Source organism: Ananas comosus, linkage group 16 (genome assembly GCF_001540865.1).
Source record: "Ananas comosus cultivar F153 linkage group 16, ASM154086v1, whole genome shotgun sequence".
NCBI lineage: Eukaryota > Viridiplantae > Streptophyta > Magnoliopsida > Poales > Bromeliaceae > Ananas > Ananas comosus.
The window spans coordinates 10439245-10463117 of record NC_033636.1 but is presented as its reverse complement, the minus strand read 5'-3'; the positions used below and the strand labels follow the sequence as shown (position 1 = coordinate 10463117).

The following is a 23873-nucleotide window of genomic DNA, read 5'->3' as shown; positions in this document are numbered from 1 at the left end:
TAAATTTGTGATTGCACGACAGATACATGCCAAAACAGTGATAAACTAAAGAGAGAACCATCTTTTGGTGCACTCATCCATTTATGGTTATATTAACAGCTCTTCTATCAGCTTCCAAAGGAAGAAGGTCACACGTAATTTCAGCTGTTGCTCCACCTAGTTTCTGATTCAAATCAACAATCAGACAAAGAAGTAGATACTAAACATATAGTTACAAAATGTATTCAAACCTAGCCGAACTTTGTACCAGGCAGAATTTATAAAAAATCCTCATAATCACAATATTCGTGCCATCCAAATCCTACAAGAAGTTGAGACTTAAAGCATTTACAAGTCTCTATACAATCACAAAATCTGACAATAATAAAACGACAGCGCACTCCAGTAGAAAAACCACGAGTGACCTACATCTCTGAAGTCATGCACTCTAGAAGTATGAGGCTAATGGTTTGTAAACAAGAAATAATCTATACAGTTCACGCATGTTTTGTGCTACCGCAAGGGAGGCAATGCTATGGCGAAAAGGGGAAATTTGTCAGGAAGTTACAGAAAAGTTCAGCACTATACGGTCATTTAGACAGATCTATAAATACAATTAAAAATCTATGCAAGGATATAAATACCTGTCAAACATACCCCAAAGGATGGCATTTCTCCAATGGTTCATGAACATCTCTCTCATGCAATGTCCCAGTGACAACAAAGACAACATCGTCAATCATGAAACTGTACCTAAATAATAGAAATCAGCAATCAAGGTTATAACAAGTTACAAGCTAACATGCAGTAGTTGAACAACGAAAATTGTATTATAAGCACTGTGAAAGCAAACTAAATAGACGTTATTTAGGAATGCAATACATTATAAAAATTACCTACATTATGTATTTAAGGAAAGTTGACAAAGGTTCATCAGTGGCTTGGCACAACATATGCTTGTATTCATCAACCAGTTTAAGAGTATATTTCTCCACAATAGTTGTTGTATGCAATGGAGAAGGCTCTGCAAACGGTTTAAAATCAGAACCAAAGTACCACATGGATAAAATTAGAAGAAACACAAGAGATGATCACAATTAGAATTATGAAAGCTTTGTAGATGAATATTATGTTTTAAGAAGTTGGTGAATATATACAGTATCCAAGAGACTTGTGCCTACCATAGCATGTAGAATTCAAAATTGGATTTTTGGAACGCTGTTGCCTTTTAAACACCATCTCATTCCACCAAACTTCTATATGCTCAGCCCATTTCGACATAAGGACACCATACACTTACTAAACTTAGATACGCACAGCAAAAGGATATACCCACTACAATAATAATCAGTAAAACAAACAACTTCGCGCACATTTTGAGCTCTCTACAGCCACAAATTGGATCTAATAAATCAACTATGTACCGTTCCTCCCTGAGGCATCAATCTAGTTCGCCAATGAACGCAAACCACATTGAGATCTAAAAGAAGAGCGATTAAGATGGGGAATCGGGGCTAAGAGAAAGGGATCGCGCTCACCATTTTGGAGGTAGGGCCCGTAACTCGGTGGCGGAGACGCGCGTCTTTAATGTCGTCTAGGGTTTCGCACTGGCACAGGTTGTTGGAGTCGGCAGCGGAGAGGAGACCGGCGCGGCGGCCGCGGACGATCGCCTCGAGACACCCGTCGAAGATATTGAGCGCTAGGGCTTCGAATCCTTACATTGTTGGAGAGGGAGCGGGAACGATGGGAGGTGGAGGAGGAAACCCTAGAATTCGTGAGGAGGGGTCGCGACCAGGAACCGGGGTTTAAATAGAAGAAGCTCGAGAGAGTGCGTCTTCTTCGTTGAAGGACTCGGGCGCTTATTATTATTTGTTTATTCGGTTGCTTTATTAATTGGCCCGGCCCTCTTTATTTTGGACCAGACATGGGCTTTGGACATGAATATATTTATGGGCCTTTGGCCTAAAATTAGTACGGCCCAATTTGGCCCACTTAAGAATTTTACTCAGGCCCCGAGAATTAAAAAAATAAAAAATAATCTTAGTTAAATTATACCCCATCAATTAAATATATATATATATATATATATATATATATATATATATATATATATATATATATATAGAGTCCGGCTGGGGTACTATCGATAGCACCAAGGATNTATATATATATATATATATATATATATATATATATATATATATATATATTTAAAAAATATAAAAAAAAACACTCCCCAATCGCTCGCGATCCCGAGCAAGTTCCCGACTCAACCACGCTACTGTTAGGTATTATCACCACTTCGGAGCTCCTCCGCCGTGCGGTGAAGCGCAACCATGGCTCTCGCTCTCCGATGCCCCCTCGTCTCCGTCTCCGCCCTATGCTCTTCGTCGTCGTCGTCCTCCTCCTCCTCCTCCTCCTCTTCTTCTTCTTCTTCTCCCCGAGGAGCGGCGGCGAAGAGCTCCTTTTTGCCCTCGCTCAAGCCGCTTCTCGCCGCGGCTGCGCCCAATCCTCGCCCAGATGCTTCTCGGAGGAGCAGGATGAGTTTGAGATGCGAGTCGGGGGATCCCAAGAGCTACGACCACATCCCGAAGCGGTTTCGGGAGGAAAATCTCAAGGATGGATGTGAGTAGCGACCTCTTTGTTAGTAAATTCGTCCTTTTGTTCGATTTTTAGTTGTGGATTCGTTTTTTTCATGTCTGCATATTTTGAATTTGGTTTGTAATGAGAGTAAAGGCACTAGCTTGTTTCAGTTTGGAGATTCATCTCCAAGTCTAGGGTTTCGATTTAGTAAATTACCTTAAAGTATGACTTATCAGGGCTCTAGAGGAGATAGTGTTGTTTTTGATAAGTTTATTATGGGAGGGACCAAAAAAGAGGTAATTTTGACTGGTTATCAAGGATTTGTGAAGGATATCTTATGGCTTATCAAAGTTTATAGCTTTGAGATTCAGTGGCTGATACTACCTGCTATAGTGTTGTTTGAAGGAAGTAAAAGAGGAGAAAGATTTGTTTGCATTTTTAAAAAAAATCCATCATTGCTTCATATTCTATGGATTGTGCTGGAGTGTGGCTCACGATCATCGATCAGATTCTCATATCCTGCTTTTTGTTTTTATTTGTTCATTAAAAATCTCTGTTCCTCTTCTGCAGTGATGGAAAATTACAAGAATGCTCCTCGACATCTATACGGCCTTACTGCTTCCCAGATGGACATGTTTATGACAGAAGACAATCCAGCATCTAGGCAGGCAGAGAAAGTTACCGAGGTAGTACAATGTAGACAGTTACAAGCAGTATTGTTTTGAAACTTTGCTCACGGAAGAAGATTAGAAGAAAATTGATGCCATGATTTTGAATATTTTACAGGAAAGCATTTCCTCGGCTAGAAACTACCTCGATAATGGAGGTATGTATAGTTTATCCGGCATGACAGATGGCTTCTCGAAATATAGTATGAGTGTGAGTATGTACCGAGGAGGAGCTCGAGGATATGGAAGACCCAGAACCGCTCCTCCGGATTTGCCTTCTTTGCTCTTAGATGCCCGAATTGTCTACCTTGGAATGCCTGTAAGAAATAGTTTTCTTAGTCTTTTATTTTTGTGTTAATTGAACAACATTTTGCATGTACAATATTGACTTATTAAATCTTATCAATTTTGTTTCCTTTTTTTTTTTCGATAGATTGTTCCAGCTGTGACTGAGCTTCTTGTTGCTCAGTTTATGTGGTTAGACTACGATAATCCCTCCAAGCCTATATACTTGTATATTAATTCATCAGGGACGCAGGTGAGTGCTTATTTTAGTTATATATACTACAAGGATGAAGCCCATCAGTTTTTACTTGTCATAAGTTAATATTCCATTGTACACTTTTGTGGCGTAACCTAAATCACACTATCCTTTGTATGTGCTAATTCTCTTTACCATGTATTTTCTCTAGAATGAGAAGATGGAGACTGTTGGATCTGAAACTGAGGCGTACGCCATTGCTGACACTATTGCTGTAAGTATTGCAATCTTTTGGTGTTGGTTTGTAGCTTGGTATTGTTTGCTACGAAATTTTAGCTAATTCGCTATTAAATAATAAAAATAGTTGTTTTTAATGTGGTGAAATTATGTTACTCCTTAGTCGGAACTGTGTTATAATAGTTGTTTGCATGTGAAGAGTGGTGAATCTTCCCCATACCTAACAAACTGTTGCATATCCATCAGTTGTTATTTTTTGGGCATCAACAGTACACAAGCAAGGTTTCGAATGTTTTTGAAGTAGATTTAACATCAGGCCTGAAACTAGGATCTTCGAATTGTGGTTCTTTTATGGGGAGTTTGATATGATTTCTATATGCACTCATCATGTGTATACGTCATTAACAAATATTGAACCAACTTTAATGTTCATAACTTACATTTCTGACACATATGGAGATTGTAGAACTGGATATCTCTCTTTACTTCATTTGCTTCTTTATTTGGATGCAAAATTGCTGGAGTCGAGTTCGGACAAGGTAAATGTTTCCAGCGCCTGAACATGGGAGTCGCACAGAAAATATCCGCTGAATATGTCTACTGGCTGATTGACCAATTGTTTTTACTTTGTAAAACAAAGGTCTAATGACTAAAATATTTGGTCCAATAACTAATTTGTTTTTCTTTTCTATTTTTTTGTTTCTTTCGCCCCTGCAGTATTGTAAATCCAAGGTTTACACAGTGAATTGTGGCATGGCCTATGGCCAGGCAGCGATGCTGTTGTCCCTCGGTGCGAAGGGTTATCGAGCTCTGCAGCCAAACGCTTCCAGTATGTTACACTTTGTATTTCTCTACTAACATATTTTCTTTAGGGGGTTTACGATATTTATCGCTTTATTGCAGCTAAATTGTACCTGCCTAAAGTTAATAAATCTAGCGGAGCAGTCATTGATATGTGGATTAAGGTAACTTCCAGTATGTTCATCACCATATGTTTTTTTTATCTGCCTATAAAAAATGACTTAGTTATTGGGTTTTCTTTTACTAATTGTTCTAGGCAAAAGAACTCGATGCGAACACTGAATACTACATAGAATTGCTGGCAAAAGGAATTGGTAAACCAAAGGAGGAGATTAAGAAAGATATCGAGCGCCCGAAATATTTCCAAGCACAAGAAGCGATCGCATATGGAATTGCAGACAAGATTATTGATGCACGAGATGCAGCATTTGAGAAGAGGGTAAAATCATTTTGTTTCTAATTACTCGTTCATTATGCTTTACACAAATTGCTTTCCTGCTGATTTTCTCTTCTTTTTGTTTCCTTTTTTGCTGAATCAGAACTATGATGAGATGCTGGCACAGTCGAAAGCTATGCGGAGGGGCGCAGGGGTTGGTCCACAGGCAGCTCCATCCGGGTTTAGGTAGATTTAGAAGCACATACAGTGTCAAAGCATCGTAAAAAGGTATGAGTGTGGTCTCTGAAAGGATGCATGTAAGGAACTCGCGAAGCTTCTTTCTAGCTTAAAACTTGTATACTAGAAGTTGCTTCCTGTCGTGCGCTTCCTCACTTGGAGGATAACTTAACTGCAGTAGCTTCGAGGTTTATACTTGTATAATGAAACCACCTTTAATCTTCCGTTTGAGCGAGGATGTTCTCTTTTTTCGGTGATGACGCGATTTCGAGATGTTTGGCTGTATACTGCTAGTGGTGTTTTCACATATAGTAAGTACCATGGATAGTATGTGTTAGCAGCACTGAGTGGAAATTATTTATACTAAAGCACCCAAGATCCGATCCAGCCTTGTTCACGACTTCGGAAAATTAAAATGATGTTGCAAGTCTTTGTACTGTTTTTTCTTATATATGAATTGAGTCTCGACTATTTGGGAGTTAGTAGAATCTCTCTTGTTCATCTCTTTCAATGCATCAAATTCTGAGTTCTAGATTAGATCATTTCAAAAGAAATTCTGAATTCTGTGTTTGGCGTGTTTGGCTTTTGCTAATGTTGAGATTTAGATTCTGAATCAGAGGCAATAGTAGAGACTGCTAATCTTGCCTGCCACACTCGGACTGATCGAAAATCTCTTTCTTCTTTAGAGAGATGAATCTCGAGTCTCATAAAACAGCAGAGAAAGTTGAAGATCAACCGTCGTGGTCGCTTTGTGACGTGCTTACTCATGAGTACAAAAAGAGAGCCTCTCTTTGTTAAAATCTCATCCCAGATTATTACCATCCAACAATTCCTATATCATATTTCCTGGAGTATGAACAAATTCTCCCAATCCCCTCTCCTGAACTAATAACTGAAATGGGTGAGCCTAACGAGTAACAAGCAACCTCTTACAAAAGTCTGTCTGAGAGGCTGGGCAGGCGGCGGAAGAAGTTGACGGCGGCGGGCGGCATGGGGTCCCTGAACATGGGGTGCCGGAGGAAGTAGAAGCCGAGCGCTACCGCCACCATCTTCGGCGGCACCGTGTAGAGCACCAGCGCCACCGCAAGGCAGACGGCGATGAATATCCTGGTGGCCCTGGGGTCCCTCCAGCTCACCAGCGCCTGCAGCCGCTCTCCCTGCGCCGCCAGGTCCCCGATCACCCTCTGCACCCTCCCTGCCAGCGTCCTCAGCCTCTCGTACCGCACCCGCAGCACCTCCACCGACGTGGGCACCGGCTCGAACTCCTCCTCCAGTTCGTCCTGCTCCACCGTGTCGGCCTGCGACAGCCTTGCGTCCATCCCGGCCGGGCCCTTTGGCCTGAACCGGTAGTACCACACCCCTATCAGGAACACGTACAGCGCCCCCGTCGGCACCACCAGCTCCGGATACCACACCAGCACCAGGTACAGCACGTGCACCAGCACCGTCGTCACGGGGCTCCTCCACCGCCGCACGTCGTCCACCCACCGAGCCAGCCCCACGGCCCACGCCACCACCCCCATGATCCGGAACCAGTTCGCCTTGCTCCGCCGCACGCTCCACCCGTGCGCGTCCGCGTCCAGCACGTAGCGCACCACCTCCGGGCCCAGCGGCGGCTCCGCCCGCGCCAGCCACCCGGCGACGGTGCGAATTGCCGCCCCGCGCAGCGCCTCCTGCTGGGCCACCCCGATGGGGCGCAGGTAGTGCATGCGCGGCAGCATCGGCTGCGCGTACATGGCCCAGGTGTCGGGCAGCAGCGCCGGGCAGGCGAACCGCACCGCCAGCTGCACCTCGCCCATCTTCTTCAGCCCCGAGCGCAGCAGCACGAGCAGCGGGAACGACGCCGTGTACGCGCGGTTGCTCTCCAGCGTCGACACCCGGATGCGCACCTTGCCGATGCGGTAGTCGGGCCGCTCCTCGCCGGCCGCATCAGCGAACATGCGCCAGTTGTCGAACACCGCCACCGTCAGCACCGTGCAGGGGTCGTACACCTGCCAGGTGTACTGCTCGTTCCACCGCGGGTCGAGGCTGTCCGTCACGGTCCGCGTCCGGACCCACTTCTTTCCGTACTTGGCCACGCAGTAGGCGTCGGTGGAGCCCTTGCCTCCTCCGCCTCCTTTGGTCTTCATCGGGAGCAGGCCCCGCGCCCCGAGGATCCCCAGCTCCAGCACCCCCACGGGGGGCTTCCACAGCTGCTTCGCCGTGGGCCTGTAGTCGCTGCAGACGTGCGCCGCCTCGTCGAGCACGTGGTACCCGCCCTCCAGGCAGAGCCGCAGGTGGACCCGCCCGCGGTACCCGCCCTCGGCCTCGGCCTCGAGGTTGACCCACCTGGAGGCCGGCACGTGGCGCTCGTCCAGGCGCTGCTCGACGGAGGGGACGGGGACCGCCGCGAGGCCCAGCAGCGCCGGGTCCTTGGCCGCCGACCGGTCCTCGACGAGCACGACCAGCTGATCGTCGAGCGGCTCCGCGGCCACGAACATCAGGTCCTCCGCCCACGAGAACGTCGACCCGCTCCCGCTCACCGTCGACCTGCGGGTGCGCGCCGACTGGAAGCCCAGCTGCACCTTCACGCGCACGTCCAACGGCGTGCAGGGGGCCGGGGCCGGGGCCGGGGCCGCGGCCGCGGGGAGCCGCAGGTCCTGGGCCTCGATCACCGACACGCGGAGGTACCACAGCTTGGGGGACTGGTACACCTTGGACCGGGTGTGGCTCACGTACGGCGCGTCCGAGATCCACGCCTCCGCGAACGCGTCGTCGGCCTGGGTCCCGATCCACACCGACACCATGATGTCGCCCGACACCGAGCGGGGGCCCGGCTCGGAACCCTCGAGCCGGTACCACTGCGGGGCTAGCGGGCCGTCGGGCTGGTCCCGGACCGGCACGTCGGAGAGGTCGAAGCAGACCCCGCCGAGGAACGCGTCCGCCGCGGCGGGGGCGCCGTCCCACACGGAGATCTCCAGCGTCGGCTCCGGCTTCGCGTGGCTCAGCGCGAACACCTGGTTCCACTCCGGCTCGCCCGTGCCGGAGTCGCGCGCCGGCTTCGACCGGAACGACTGGGACCCGGTCCGGACCTTCACGTAGGGCGACTCGCACGGGCGGAGGCCCCGCGCCCTGACGACGCGGACGAAGAGGTACTGCATCGGCTCCACGAGGTCGTAGGTGGTCTGGACCCGCTCGACCGGCTCGGCCGACGACACGAACCGGCCCGAGATCACCCGCGGCGCGTGAGCGGGGCCGGGGGCGGGGGCGGGGGCGGGGGCCGGGTGGTAGTCCCCGCCGTTCGATCTCCTCGACCTACGGACCCTCTCCGTGCTCGACGTCGTATGCGCCTTCCTCACCTCCGGCGGGTACGGATCCGCCACCTCCGCCTCCGGCGCCGGGTGAGCCTCCGGCGGCGGAGAGGCCTCCTCCGCCCCGGCGGGAGGGGGCGAGGGAGGGGGGAGCTGCTGTATCTCCACGGCGGCCTCCGTCGGGGCGGGGACCTCCGGGAGCTCCTTCGGCTCCTCGGCGGCGGCGGAGTGATCCGGCGCCGCGGGGGGCTCCGCGGCTCCGGCGGAGTCGGGCTGCTTCTCCTCGGGGGGAGGTGGGGCGGGCTCGTCGTAGTAGTAGATCTTGAGGCCGATCTCGCCACGGACCCAGCTGAGGAGGTTGCGCTTCTCGAGGGGGAAGTAGATGATGCCCTCGTCGCCGCGGCGGGCGAACTGGGAGCCGCAGATGCGGACGCGGCCGAGGAACTGGTTCTTGCGGGGAGCGGAGGAGGGGGCGGAGAAGCGGCGGTCGTGGTAGAGCTCGACGTCGAGCTCCTCGGCGTCCATGGCGGCGGGCTCCGACACGACGAACTCGAGGCGGTGGTGCCACTGGGGGTTGAGGTCGCGGGGGGCTGTGGGGGTGCGCTTGCGCTGCCCGTCGAAGTCGACGACGGCGTAGGCGCTGCAGGAGCCCTGCCCGTCCTTGGGGACGAGGTCGCGCGCGTCCACCACCTCCACCACCAGCTTCCGCACGTTGCCCCCGGCGGCCGCGGCGGTGGGGGGGCCCGTCATATACACCTACAACCTGTTCGATTCGCGTCCCGAATGAGGGGGGGCGGGGAGTGTAGGTGGGGGAGGGGATCGGATCGATCGGTGGCTTTTGTGTGGGCGTGCTTGTTGGGAGGGGAATATTGAAGAGAAGAGGAAAGGAGGGGCGCATCGTGGCTTTTGCTTTTGTGGTGGTGGTGGTGGAGAGGAGGGAGCTCACTTTAGAGAGATTCCCATGAGCAGTGAGAGGAGGATATGTTTCTTTCGTGAGGGAGAAGCTCTTTCACTCTTCCGTCAGCAGCTCAGCTCTCCGTCCGTGGCGGTTTCATACCTTCTTCGCCTTTTCGGATGTTGGGCTCCCTTCCCGCGCTATTCAGAACCGACAAGGTGAGATTTTAAAGTAGTCATTTTTTTAATAATTATTCAAATACAGAAAAACTACTTAAGATTATGGTTATTATCATTTTTTATACATTACTTTATTTTATTACGATTAATAGCTTACATATCTTCATGTTAGTATCAATGTAGACTTTAGTATAAATTTAATATCAATTCATGTAGCAGTAAGTTGATGGTTATGATGTAGCCTACTGAAACATGAAAACATAGCATGTAGTAAGAGCTAAGATGTACGTTTTTTTCATTAAACAGGATTAAACGTAGTTAGGGAAAGTCAAGCTGCAACTATCTAATAGTGGAAGACAAAGTTGCATGTTTGCTTTATTCCTTGTAGAAGCATGCGTGTGTGCATGAACGTAGACTAGGTTTAATACAAAGCTAATCTTATCCATTTGATTGTACTTTTACCTGATTGTGCATAAAGCACTTTGTGATTATCAGGACACAAAAGGGATTATTTGTAGAAACTAAATGTCGTGATCCGACACACGCCCAAGTCAGCATCAATTCAATAGTTCTTGATCTGATGCAGCTTCAATTCAGCGGACCATGTGATGATGATTATTCAGCATAATTACTACTAAAAAGGTTCGTGGACCTTATCATGGGCTATTCGACTTGAAAATATGAGAAAACAGAAACATAGTGATTTGTGTGTGCATGTTATTAAGGGACCATTTTGTGTGGACAGAGATAGGATTAAGAGAAGTATAATTTGAGTACGTCAAATTGAAGCAACATTAACGGATTGTTTGTTTAAATCTCTTTCATGTAGTTTCGCACTGGAGGCAGAAGTAACAGTTTCCCGTTGCAGATATTATTTTGCACTTCCTACTTATGTCAGAAGCTGCAATTTCTCTTTTTATGCCAAATATGTGACGTCTGTATTTTGAGCAGCGAATTTCTTTGAAGAATTATGCCTTAGACTCAAAGAGGCAGTTAATATGCATCAGTGCATTTTTTTTTATTTCTTCCTCCTAATGAGTATTAAGAGATAGAATATTTCCTCAAAAAACTATATTAGGTAAAATACCACAATCAATTCCTTGGCTTTTGGCTAAGATTTGATGACATGTATGGCAATTAGTGGGACATTGAGTTTCAGAATTCAATTCCTTCTGAATTTGCAGGGAGGGCAACAATTAGTAGGCAAAGAAGATGCCAGCTTAATGCTTTTTCCATGGTCGCTGTCGGTAAAGAATAACAAATAGCATATGCCACGAATGAGCATCTAGCAAGTGTCAACTCGCTACATTCTTCAATTTGCCTAAAAATAGTGTAGTATCAGAGCCAGTGTTAAACCCCTCATTTCTAAAAGGCGTTGTCTTCACTTTTCACTCTGATGGTTTAGTGTTATAAATTGTTGTCCTACATTTTGTTATTTTTATCTTTGCATTTTCTATCAGTGCACGTGATACGGTTTATCTGATCTCCACCGCGCGTGGGGGGTATTAAGATTATTCTTGAACCACTTCCTATTGGATCCTATGAGATCGATATTTTCAGTAATACCATCTTTGCTTTGGTACAGCTGATCTGATTCGACTAAACCCCCAATTTTAGGCACAAAGATATTAGAGATGCTTCTAATCTCTTTCAACACAACCGTTTGAAAGTAACTATTTGATGAAAGATAGAATCAATTCTACGAGACCTTTGGTGATTATACCTCTTTAGACCATTTGCTTCAATAATGGACCACTAATTGTGATCTTACATGTATTATATGAACAATAATGGAATAAAGATGAGATTTGCGACACTAACCAAACCAAAGAGAGACACATATTAGCTCATGGAGATGGGAGTGGTGGTGATAGTATTCATGCTTCCTTTTATTATAAGAGAAAGCATTTATGACAAGGTGAAAGTGATACCTTTACCATCATAGGAAGTTCTCTTTTCTATTTGTAATTACTACCCTTTTTAAATAAATCTTGCATGAGATGGGTATAAATTCACTATGCTTATCGAATCTGTAAGAACTTTGAATATATCTTCCGGTAATTTCATCTAACATCACAAGTAAAACGGAATTTATTCTTTAGACATGTATGAAATATACATTTCGCTGTATTCAGCATCAATATATTTTTTTGCTGCTGTATTTGCTGCACTCACTATTCAAATATTTCCAGAGTCTTCAGTGAGAGGACTGATCCAGGTGCACCTAAACAATCATAATCTTTTAGAACTACTTAAATATTAACAGTTCTTAATTTATCACAGTGAATCATATCACATGCTATTTACATGATACTATCTTTCACACCCTGTTTTACTTGAGCTTTCGAGATACGTAGAACCCGATAGTGAATGCAGCAACAGCTACAGCAATGACCTCCTTTTTCTTGCAGATTGTTTCCTTTAGATCATCTAAAAATTCGTAGTCGGACCATCCTTCAATCGCCTCCTTAACTTTCTTTTTCCATGCAGTTGCCACCTCTCTCTTCTTCGGCCCCGCCTCTTCGCCCACTCCGCTGCTTCTCGGCATTGCTTCTTGCGGTCTAGAATACTCCTCCTTTTGTTCAACCTTTTCTTCTTTCTTTTCCTTCTCTTCGCTAACGTACTTTGGTTTCTTGTCGGGACTACCGTAGTCTTTCTCAAACTTCTCGTCGCGGCTCTTCGGCTCTTCTCTCCCCTCCTTTTGAGGGGGTTTCTCCTCTCTCTTCTCTTCCTTCTCGTCTTTCCTTTTCTGCGGCGGCACTTCCATTCCTTTCTCTTGTTCCTTTTCTTGTGCAGGGATTTTGGGAAAGGTTACCGAGAGACAATCCCCTTCGTATCTCCCGGTTACTTTGTCTACATTGGAATTGCTGGGAACTTGGAGAACCTTATGCAAGAGTTCCAATTTGTTCTCGCCTAATGGTCTTTGTCCCTTTATTGTTAGATTACCGAAGTTATCGATTTGCACCCTGAAGTCGTCCTTCTTGAAACCTTTATTGAACATATAAAAGAACCAAAAAAAAATCATACAATGAAGAATTCATGTTCCGAATTTGTTAGCTTCTTAGTCCGAATACTCATTTTTCGTCTAAAAAACTATTCGGAGGTTGTTTCTTTCTTTTCTATTGAAAGTTCTAGCTTTTCTTTTGCGACCTCAGTGTAACTTATTGAGTATTGTCATCGATATAATATAACATAGGGAACAGAATATATGCCTCTTTGGCACGGTTTCTAGAACAATTTTTCTGTCCGAGAAATTATTAATAGCTAGAAGATCAATTGGCAAACAAAAACCGAAGAAAAAAAAAAAAGCATCAAAACTATCGTCTGCAGTTGAAAACCACAACTAGCTTCTGAACTCTAAAAGAAAAGGCATTGTAAGAAACTGCCGAATGGAATATATCAACGAAAAAAAAAAGTTCACTAATAATTTCTCAAAAGCGCTATTTAAATAAAAACTTCGTAACAAAGTGCTTTTGGGTGGCATCATCATACCTGGAAGACGAACACGGAGGACATGATTTTCCGTATCTTCATACCACTCGACTTTCGGTTCGAGAATTTGAGTCTCTAGAACCTTTCCTTGTTTGCTAGCCATGAACACTGAGTATCAATAGCTCTTTTCGTATTCTCCTCTATGTTATGTTGTGTGCTAAAAATGAATGTATGCATTTTATATAGTCCCAAAAAACAAGATTGCACTCCTCGGAGCTTATTCCAAACTTCTCTTCAGAAGTATTTTTATCTTCTCTGAGATCAAAGGAAAGGTAAGATCCTTTGCTCTTCTAAGCTTGAAATGTTGGCTTTTCTTTCCATATTTCCTACCTATCAAACAAATGTTTGATCACTTGATTAAGAAAAGGGATAAGAGCATCCCTTTCTTCCAAGTTTTTTGTCAAATGGTTTAGATGGGTTTAATGTTTGGTATCTAGTAGCCAGATAGCTGCTCATGAGGTCAGAAGTTTGAGCCTTTATGTGTGCTAAGATTCGGAACTTGTGCTCGCGCATACGGGTTTAGTATATATTTAGGTTCTTACTACTTAAGGGAGTTCGAGGTAGGGGGGCTACAGGCAATGTCACACACAGATGACATATTAGGTTAGGTCTCATCATTTTGAAGCTATTATACAACTGTCAGAATGGGAAAATACAAGCAGTGATATAGTAAAGGGTTTAAAATCAATCAAACCTACTAACTTGTCCATACTTGAAATGTGACTTAATAAGGTTAATACAATTAAAAAAATATAATTTGTTTCATACGTAATATCGTATTTTATATATCGGAATGAATCAATTACAGTATATTGATTACAGTCCTACCGGAAAATGAAAAAATATATCTCTCTGTTTATGTTTCCCTAACTCTGTTTTGTTTTTTAGCTTGAGATGGGTCTCGAAACCAAATAGGCCCTCGGAAATTGTCAGTGTAAATGGGTAGGGCTGGTCCAAGAAGACCTGGCCCATCTCAGAATTTACACTATAATACTCCATGGGCCTGATTGAGAACCAAGACATACGATTCCTAATATCTCTTTGATTTTTCTTTTTTAAATTCTGATGTTCCTAATAGGCCACCATAATTGCAAATATCATTTTCAAATACTTCTTTATATTAAATTAAAAATTAAAGATCCGAGTCTCAAATTTAAGCACATTTCAAACCTCGAACCCTGATCGTAATGTTGATTCTCAAAGCACCTTTTGAATATGTTGGCATTCGATTAAAACCGAATGGGGTGCGTCATAATCGGACTCGATCCGACAGTTATTATTTTATTTAATCGGACTAGACTTAGAATGGGGTGCGTCATAATCGGACTCGATCCGACAGTTATTATTTTATTTAATCGGACTAGACTTAATTCCGTTTTTAAATTGAAAAGCTAATTAGAGATATATTTTAACCATATTAGATAAGAAATTATAAATCAATTCTGCCTAATCTTTTACTCACCTATTAGGGTTATATACAGACTATTCTCTCCTAAGGAGCATAAGAAAAAAAAAAATAGAAAAAAATATTTATAAATTTGTAAGCAATTCGTGAGCTCTCTTGTAAGACAGAGAAACCGCATCTTTCATTAATCTATTACTTCTAGAAGGTCTTGAATGGTGAATTATAGATCTAACTTTTCCATAGCTCGATCTACCGTAGGTTTGAAGTATTAGAAAATCTTTGTGGATGATTCAAAGACACATGAATCAATCTTTACGATTCGGGGCTCATCGCATTCTAGTGCGAGTTGCTTATACGAAAAATACGAACAAATACTGTCACTGCGTGTTACAAAATCCAATAAGTTCGTTCCTCATTCTAATAGTCTACGAAGCTGCTTCAAAAACACACAAAAACAAACTAACAACAACTACATGAGGAAGGTACCTCTCATTGTCAACTATCCTCATCCTTTCAATCTACACTATCTATAATATTATGCCCATTTTTGATTCTCGAAAAAAAAAAANAAAAAAAAGAACTCTGTAGTTATATCATCAAAAAAAAAAAACATCATACAAATCACGAAGAACTTTAAAATATTTCGGTTGATTCAGATCTGTCCGGACAACTTTTTCCGCCATATTCAATCGCTTTGTAGGTAATAACATGCATAAATGAGAAAAGATTAAGAATAAATCAGCTTGAATAAAAATCATGATCTACCTAGAAGGTCAGAAATGACATAATCTTCAGGAATATTCTTCCGGACCCTAGGCTAACGGTTTACAGATTCAAACTTTTTCTGAAGTAGTGGGACTCTATCCTCGCAACTTAACTTGTTTTCTTTTTTTTTTTTTATCTGATCTCTGTCAGGGTCTGTTTGCCCCACTCTTGTAGCTTAATTCATCTTTCCAATGAATGAAGCAGATAGCGTGCTATCTATTTTTTTAAGAAAATAAAAACCATGATCTAAAAGTTTGTTAGATTAGATTAAAATTGTTATTATTTGCATTAATATCTTTTGGTAATATCATTTCAAATCAGAGGGGGAAAATGACAAAAAATATATATATATATCTGAGGTGGGTCCCAATAACCACAATCACCTACTCCCACGAGGACCCGTTCTATTCCTATCCGGACCCCGACGCATCAAAGCAAAGATCCGGATCCTTTTAAAATCATACACGGAGAATATCGTTTGGAGCGAATAATAACCCGACACGTCAGCAAACTGAGGTGGGGCCCGCCGAATTCCCGGCGCATCTCTTTGGGCGATTTCGCAGCTGGACAGAAAAGCCGCTAAGGCGCTAACGCGCCCATCGCTTTGCTATTCTCTTTCCATCGTGGATTCTACGTGAACTCGGTTCACCACGTCATTCGTAGACCTCCCTATAATAATACGGTGCTTGGTCCTATCTCTACAACTACTATTTAATTAAAACAATAGCTGACGTGGTACAACCGGTCCACGAATACTTCGATAAATTATCACGCAAACGTCGCTTTCGCCCTCCTCGTTGTTATGTTCCCTCGAAACCATCTCTCTACGCAGAAAAATCATCAAAAAAAAAAAAAAAAAAAAAAAAAAAAAAAACAAAAAACTGTGTGTGTGTGTGTGTTCACGCGGCTTTAAAGGTAAAAAATTAGATTAGAAAATTATAATTACTAGGATATATCGTATATGCTTCTTTGGATCAATATATAAAGTTTTTATTCCTATTGTTATTCTCACTTTCCCTTTATTCTCGGCGACGCATTCAAGGTAATAATTGAGCAAAATACGCATCTCCTTGCCTTTTATTGTTCTTGTGATGATGGTGATAACCCCAAACCCATTGTTCTTGGACTTATTCTCCATGCTCCTCTCAATCAATTCCCTTGTCCTCGGCACCTGTTTTCCCAGTTTTTTTTTTTTTTTTTTTTTTTTTGGGGAGTCTTTGATGCCAAAATTTCCAATTTCACATTTAATTTGGGGGTATCTGTCTTTAGAGATGTTTGATTGTAAGTAGTGATTGTATAAAAAATACAATTTTATACTGTGTGTTGAATCACCCTGTGTTCTACAGTATATGCCAATGATCACATTCTGAGTTGTGTTTTGTTGATATATTTTCTTAGTTGTGTTTGCTTGTTAGTTGTTGCCTACATTCACACTGGCCCACTAAAACGTTGTAATAATTTATTCAAACTATTTTTTTTGTCACTCTTATCTGGATTGTTGTGGCCATTGGATGCTGAGCCTGATTTTCCACCTTGATTTAGATGTTCATTTATGTATAATTAATGCCCAAATAATGCTATAAGTTATGATTGTGGTTTTATTGGAATTGATTCATCATGAATTGTTTGAATAGTTGGGAAGTTTCTAAGGAACATTCCAAATAGACTAAGTCATAAGTCAATTCATTCTTTGGAAGGCATGCAATTGGCATTTGTTAAAGTTTCTTTCCAATTTTATCTGTTTTTGATAGTTTCTATGCATTTTCCTCGCCTTCATTTTCGGGTTCTTTTCGCTTAATTATTGAGCCGAGACTCTACGTATTAAATTAAAATCTACAAGAGTGGCCACAATATGTTGGTATTTACTTAGATATGCATTGACTTTTTTTGGGAGGAGAATTAAGTGGATGATATCGCTGCCCGCCTATAAATTCCTTATCTTTCATTTCAGTTGATTGTGTTATCTCAGTTTCGCCATTTAGATCAGGTATTTGGTTTTCGTGTAATCTTTGCCTTGTTTGTTCTCACATAAGTTTGTTTTCTTTTTTGTACTAAGATGAGGTTATCTTGTGGGTTCATGGAACTTATTTGAATCCTACCATTGGTTTATCAAAATTCTGATTTTGTTGGTAAAAATCGTTTCTTTTTGTTAAATATGATCAGTGTTCTTACTGAGCAAGCATAGCAGAATTTCAAAACTCTTGGTCTAGAAAAGATTGTCCTCTATCTGTCCCCTATGTTTGTGTCATAAAACTTGTTTAATCTATCCATATTATGTTTGTGGAGAAAATAGAGATGGATTAAACCTGCTCCGAATACTTTTTATGAACCCTTGCATTACGATTGTACTCAGGTGGTGGTAAATTTGAAGGGTAAAAATGGGTCAGGCATTCTGCTGCATTCAGGTTGAGCAATCTTCTGTTGCTATCAAGGAACAATTTGGAAAGTATGATGAAGTGCTCGAGCCAGGGTGCCATTGCCTGCCATGGATTTCTGGTAAGCGCGTAGCAGGCTATCTCACTCTCCGGTTGCAGCAGTTGGATGTGCGATGTGAGACGAAGACAAAGGTTCATTTCTCACTCTATTGATTCGAGAATTGTAGCTCGCTTAATGTTCAGAGTATTAGCACTTAACCCCCTTCTATCCCTCTATGTTTAGTGTACTAGCACTTAATTAACCTCCTTTCTATCCCTCAATGTTTAGAGTGTTACCACATAACCCTACCGTAAAGTGGGTTAACGGGTATTTCATATCATATATAGCACTTTTAATAATTTCTGAATGCAAAATGTGTTGGAAAGGGAATTAAGTGCCTAAGGTCTAAACATTGAGGGGGTTAAATTTAGGATAGTAGATTTCGGGGGCCACTGATCCTGCTAATATGATGGTGTTACATGTGAGAAAAGGCAATTTACTAAATGCTGTTTCAGATATACATTTAGATCATTTTCAAAGTTTATATTTTTGGTGTCTATGTCTTCAGGTTGCCCATTTGTCATAGACTCAGCTTTATATTGCTTATATATTTTCTTTTTTGAAAGCAATATCATTTTTTATATTCTATCTGTTCTCACATCATTTGAGAAAGAAATCTACTTTTATGGAGTTAAACCTTTCCCGAGCACTAACAACACCATAACCACATCATAGCATGACGAACGTTCCTAGCTACTAGATGGTAGATTATAATTGTGAATAAGTTTCATCATATGCAGCTATAAGCCCTCATATTAATATATAATATCTCACGTAGCTTAATACTTCAATCGTAAATCAAAATTTTTTCTCTCCTTTTGCAGGATAATGTTTTCGTTAACGTTGTGGCATCTATTCAATATCGTGTCCTGTCTAACAAGGCGAGCGACGCTTATTACAAACTGAGTAACGCAAAATCTCAGATTCAAGCTTATGTGTTTGATGGTAAGCATCTAACAGCAAAATATCCTGTTCCTGAAAAGAAATTATCAAGTTTTTCATTATCAGTCAAAATCCTTCCAAAAATATGCACCTATCCAAATAATGAAAAGATTTCAGCTTTTGACTTAAATTATCTAATCTAAATATTACCTTCTTTGTTACATTCAGCTCCACTTTTCAAATTTTTGTCGCTTCCGAAATTTTACTTAAATTACGTAATGGATTGAGAGATTGTTTCTCACAGTAATCAGAGCCAGTGTTCCGAAGCTCAATCTCGACGATGCTTTTGAGCAGAAGAATGAGATAGCAAGAGCTGTGGAAGAGGAACTTGAGAAGGCCATGTCAGCGTATGGCTATGAAATCGTGCAGACGCTGATTGTTGATATTGAGCCAGACGAGCACGTGAAGCGAGCCATGAATGAAATCAACGCAGGTACTCCATCAAATCACCATTCAACCATGCTTATTTATCATGTAGGAGTTTTGTATCTTCGACTTGAATTGATTGCATTTATTGTCACAGCTTGCCGTGTTCTAAGGCCAAAGAATTAGTTCTGTTCCTTTTTTCTCTCGAAACTCTCCGTACTTCAGATATTTACAATGTTTAACCTTTTTTTTTTATTTTTATCTCAGCTGCGAGGCTAAGGATGGCTGCGAATGAGAAAGCAGAAGCGGAGAAGATTATCCAAATAAAGCGTGCAGAGGGGGAAGCAGAAGCCAAGTATCTGTCAGGTCTCGGTATAGCTCGCCAGAGGCAAGCAATCGTAGACGGTCTGAGGGACAGTGTTATCGGCTTCTCCGTGAATGTGCCAGGGACGACGGCAAAGGATGTGATGGACATGGTCTTAATCACGCAGTACTTTGATACCATGAAGGAGATCGGCGCGGCCTCCAAGTCTTCATCCGTGTTCATCCCACACGGGCCCGGGGCCGTCAAGGATATCGCCACTCAGATCCGCGACGGGTTGCTTCAAGCTTCTCAGCACTAATTGCCATCAAATTTGTGTCCATTTGTCCAGTGTGTGGATCTTTATTTGTCTTCTTTGGTGCTGCTCTCTAGTTCTGAAGCGTGTGAAGGGTCTGGGGACGCCTATAAAGCGTCTCTGTTTCATATTTAGGGTGTGAAAGAATGCAGTGTGTTTGGGGTGTGTTTATGTTTGTCTAATACGGTTAAGTGTTATGCTTGATAATATTTTCTTTTGGCTAAAAAGACAAATCATGTTTTACTTTTTGAATTGTTGTTGAATTATGGCGATGATTATCGTAGTAACTTTAAATTTAAAATAACTAAATTGCTTCCACTCATCTTGGCAATATTTCAACCACAGCAACTTCAGATGCTTCGACATTTATGGTGGATAAGTTTACGCTGGAATTCATATGCTAAAATGCAATTTTACAACATCAAAACTAAAGTCATCATAATGAACCCAAAAATAAGGAGCACCAAAATTACCACATGTAGTAACATCCATCCATGATCATATTTCCCGAAAAACAGTTCAAATTAAAACGCCTGCATTAGAAAGCCCACTAACTTCATCAGCAATAGCCCTGTGGCAGGATCGTGTTGACATGACAATATTCGTCCTAGTTCACAAACTTTTTAACGGAAATGATTTACTCAAAACAACTAAGAAATCGTAGAAACATAACTGCAAAAATTAACAAGATTGGGAACCAAGGCAACCAAGTAAACTTTGGAAATCGTCAGCGCTCTTAACATATAGCTGCTGGATCCCCACACCAACAATCACAAGCTAGAAGATTTCAAAATCATCGTAAATAGCTAAATCAATATCCAAGATGTTAATGGTATGCTACAAGAGATTCACGTAAAACCACGAATTAGATCGTACCGTAGTTATCGGCTTAGCTCACATCCAGTTTACTTTCAGAAGGGAAGGAATAAACAGTATCATAAAATTCAAATAGATCTACGCAAATCACCAAACTAACCTACAATTTTCAATTATCCAAACAAGTGAAAGGCAACAGTGACGTTAGAGCGTAAATGAAAGAAAAAAAGCAGTGGATGAAATTGGGACAAGTTCACTCTTCCAACTTTATTCAATTCCAACACCATTTCAAAGAAAGGCACATTTAAGGTGGTTCAAAAAATTTCTCCCATTCAAGGCTTGAGCACGAGAGACAAGCCAACCTTGGAGCTCTTCTCGATGGCCGTGGTGTCGACCTCAGCAGAGACGGTGAAGAGCGACTTGGGCCGCCACTCGTGCTGGATGAGGGCGCTGGCCTTGCCATAATTGTTGAAGCGGGCTTTCACCGTAGTAAGAGGATCCAGAGCGTGCTGCGTCCCGAAGGTGAGGGTGTTCTCATTGGTCGAGAAGCTGTGGGTCAGCTCCGCCCCCACTGCGGTGTTCCACAAGGGGTTGACCGAGTGGTAGTAGGAAGCGCTCAGGCTGTCTCCTTTGTTGTTCCTACAGCAATTCTTTACCAATCACTTCCAATGAAAAACTTAATTATGCATGAATTACAAAATCAGAATTCTCATTGGATCTTTTACTTATATATTTATCCATGCAAAATTATCTATTTACATGCACAAACCTGTAAAATCTAAATTTTCATATTTATACCCTTGAAAGTGCAGCCTCCTTTTAGAGAATCATCCAATTCATGCCGGAAATATAGTTTTACACTAGAGAAGTTTCTCGGGCCATTTTTTTGCAAGTATAAGGGTATGTGAAAGAAATTAAAGTTCCTTACAAGAATGTATGTTCAGATTTTGCAGGGATATGTTGCATACAAAGAAGATCTTGTATGCAATTATTAAAACACCATAAACTTAAAAAGTCTGGATTAACAAACTATAGCAGACTAAGCAGTATTTCCTGATGGACATATCAGAAAACTTCGAGAAGTAACTCACAAAGTTAAAGCTGCTACGAGATCAGCATTGGTGATGCTCAATCCAGCATTGTACTTGGTGAAATTCCCGGTTGCAGTGTCAAATGACACATCAGCTCCAGCCGAAAGAGCTTTAGTCCCAAGCACACCAGAAAAGTTAACAATGGGATTAGCCGTCAACCCAATGCTTGCGTTTATGCCTGCGTAATCATGCAAATACTGAACTTCAACCTGCAGCCGCAAGATAGAAATGATAACACACTCTGTTAACACTTATTTACTATTACATGAATAAGCATTATTTAATTGTTTAGAAATGAAGGTAAATTTTTACCTTCCCAGACCTCTGATCTGGAACAACGAAGCTGAAAATTGTCTTTAGACCTGGTGTTGCAAGCTCATCAACAGTAACAATTGTAAAAAGCTGACCAAAAAGAAAAAAGAAAAAAAAAAATCAGAACTGCTGTTAATATAAGAATGGCATCCCATTGAATGCCTATAACAAATTTAATCAAAGCACACATGACGTGCTTGTGTAGATTACTATATCTCATTATCAAAAACTTTGATCAACCTATGCACTAGTTTGCCGCATATATGAACTCAAGAGGAAGAATAGCAAGAATATGTAGATATACCAAGAATATCAGAGGGGGATATAGATGAGAGATAGATAGAGGGACCGTAAGAGGCTTACATTTGAGTCTGAGCTTGCTTTCACATCAACAGTGATATTCTTGTTCCTTAGCTGAGACTGAATCTCGCCAAACATGAAGTCATTTTTCTTTGTGCCTGAGGCTGTGATTGCCTGCAGAGAAGGAGAAGAACGTGAAAAGAATAAGATCAACAAAACAAAACGCAGTCACAAGACAGAAACTTAGCTAAGATTATTGAAGAAACTTAATTACCAAATAGATGAAAAAGAAAAAGAGACAAGATTTTCACTGCATCTAATCATATTTCCATAAAAGTAGTATGCCAAAATTAATACATCTTCATAAAAGATTACTAGCTCAACAAATACAACCATCTCAATATATTTTACTTTAACTATCCAAAAAAGAAATAATAGGAACTAGAAACTTTCAATCTCTATCAGTGGATATTTTTTGCATACAACTAGAAGAGCACAGTGCAAATAATAATTATAATACAACCAAACTCTGCAAAATTTACTGCAAATTGAAGCATCTTTATTCGAACGTCCAACATTCCCACATTTTGAGTGTTCACACTAAATAATCAAATAGGAATGCGAAACCTCACTAGTAATTCATCACACTGTAGAAGTAATTGCTTACATGAAACAACACAAACATCTCATAATTCATCTTTTTTAACCCAATCACTGTAAAAACAACAAATCCACAATACCTTGCTCATATCCAAGCAAACAAAGTTACGAACAAACACTACATTACAATTACGCGACAAATTGAAACATCACATTAGCATTTGATGAAGAGAATACTACTAATTACACAGATCAACAAACACTACCGAAAAATAACACCAGTAAATAAAGAGGAATCACTCACAACTCCCTCCGAGGTGTAGGTCGTGATCGTAAACTTCTGATCCGTGTGGAAATCCTTGTACAAAAGATCTGGAAACCAAAAAATAAAAAATAAAAAATAGCCAAAAATGATCTGATCATCATTTAAAATGCTTAAAAAAAAAAAAAAAAAACCTCTAGCTCTTTTTCCGATCTCGGAGTAGAGACCAGGCCCCATCGTATGATCGATCTCACACGTGATCGGAGAACAAAAGCTAGGGATTAATCGAGCAGAAGCGGCGCAGGAGAAATTACGACACTTTTTCCTTTTTTCTTTTTTTTTCGCTTCAGAGGAAATGAAAGGGGGAAGTAGAGCTCCGACTATAATAGGGAGGCGAAAAAGAAATTCTAGAAAAAGATAAATAATTTCGATTTTTTCTGGTTAAATTATATAGAGACTCCACAACTATACGCAATTCTCAAATAGATCCTTAAACTTACAAAATTTTATTAAAAACTAATGATGTTATCGCAAATAATTTACGAAAATATTATCATATTAATCAAAATGCTTAAATTAAATCTATAAAAATTAAAAGTTGAGATGTAAATTTAATATGGCCAATAATTGAGGGGTCCTGTACAATTTTTTTTTTCCTTTTCGTAGGGGAAAAGATATTTTATTTTATTTTATTTTATTTTTTT

The 23873-nt window shown here is 41.9% G+C and overlaps 5 protein-coding genes and 1 pseudogene across 9 annotated transcripts; 2 read left to right on the top strand and 4 right to left on the bottom strand.

Annotated features, from left to right (window-relative positions):
* Positions 31 to 1700, bottom strand: LOC109721897 (annotated as a pseudogene).
* On the top strand, positions 2223 to 5647 carry LOC109722228 (ATP-dependent Clp protease proteolytic subunit-related protein 1, chloroplastic-like). Its single transcript, XM_020250176.1, has 9 exons — positions 2223 to 2604; positions 3133 to 3248; positions 3349 to 3549; positions 3664 to 3768; positions 3923 to 3985; positions 4666 to 4777; positions 4852 to 4913; positions 5006 to 5188; positions 5289 to 5647. The coding sequence occupies exons 1-9, from the start codon at positions 2316 to 2318 to the stop codon at positions 5373 to 5375; spliced, it is 1218 nt and encodes a 405-aa protein (XP_020105765.1). The 5' UTR covers positions 2223 to 2315; the 3' UTR covers positions 5376 to 5647.
* Positions 6134 to 10186, bottom strand: LOC109722226 (protein QUIRKY). Its single transcript, XM_020250175.1, has one exon. It carries the CDS (start codon positions 9400 to 9402, stop codon positions 6292 to 6294), a length of 3111 nt encoding a protein of 1036 aa, XP_020105764.1. The 5' UTR covers positions 9403 to 10186; the 3' UTR covers positions 6134 to 6291.
* On the bottom strand, positions 11788 to 13371 carry LOC109722347 (inactive protein RESTRICTED TEV MOVEMENT 2-like). The gene is made up of 2 exons (XM_020250379.1): positions 13219 to 13371; positions 11788 to 12714 (listed from the first exon to the last, which is right to left on the bottom strand). The coding sequence occupies exons 1-2, from the start codon at positions 13319 to 13321 to the stop codon at positions 12059 to 12061; spliced, it is 759 nt and encodes a 252-aa protein (XP_020105968.1). The 5' UTR covers positions 13322 to 13371; the 3' UTR covers positions 11788 to 12058.
* Positions 16262 to 20051, top strand: LOC109722499 (hypersensitive-induced response protein 1). 5 transcript variants are annotated; one of them, XM_020250581.1, is made up of 5 exons: positions 16262 to 16303; positions 17742 to 17955; positions 18688 to 18808; positions 19050 to 19238; positions 19439 to 20051. In XM_020250581.1, exons 2-5 carry the CDS (start codon positions 17767 to 17769, stop codon positions 19792 to 19794), a joined length of 855 nt encoding a protein of 284 aa, XP_020106170.1. In that variant the 5' UTR covers positions 16262 to 16303; positions 17742 to 17766; the 3' UTR covers positions 19795 to 20051. The 5 variants fall into 5 exon arrangements, with proteins under 5 accessions (XP_020106170.1, XP_020106172.1, XP_020106171.1 ...); XM_020250583.1 differs by lacking the exon at positions 16262 to 16303 and adding an exon at positions 16312 to 16430; XM_020250582.1 differs by lacking the exon at positions 16262 to 16303 and adding an exon at positions 16567 to 16669.
* Positions 20582 to 23557, bottom strand: LOC109722611 (mitochondrial outer membrane protein porin 1-like). The gene is made up of 6 exons (XM_020250704.1): positions 23364 to 23557; positions 23212 to 23279; positions 22371 to 22481; positions 22008 to 22097; positions 21696 to 21904; positions 20582 to 21243 (listed from the first exon to the last, which is right to left on the bottom strand). The coding sequence occupies exons 1-6, from the start codon at positions 23404 to 23406 to the stop codon at positions 20937 to 20939; spliced, it is 828 nt and encodes a 275-aa protein (XP_020106293.1). The 5' UTR covers positions 23407 to 23557; the 3' UTR covers positions 20582 to 20936.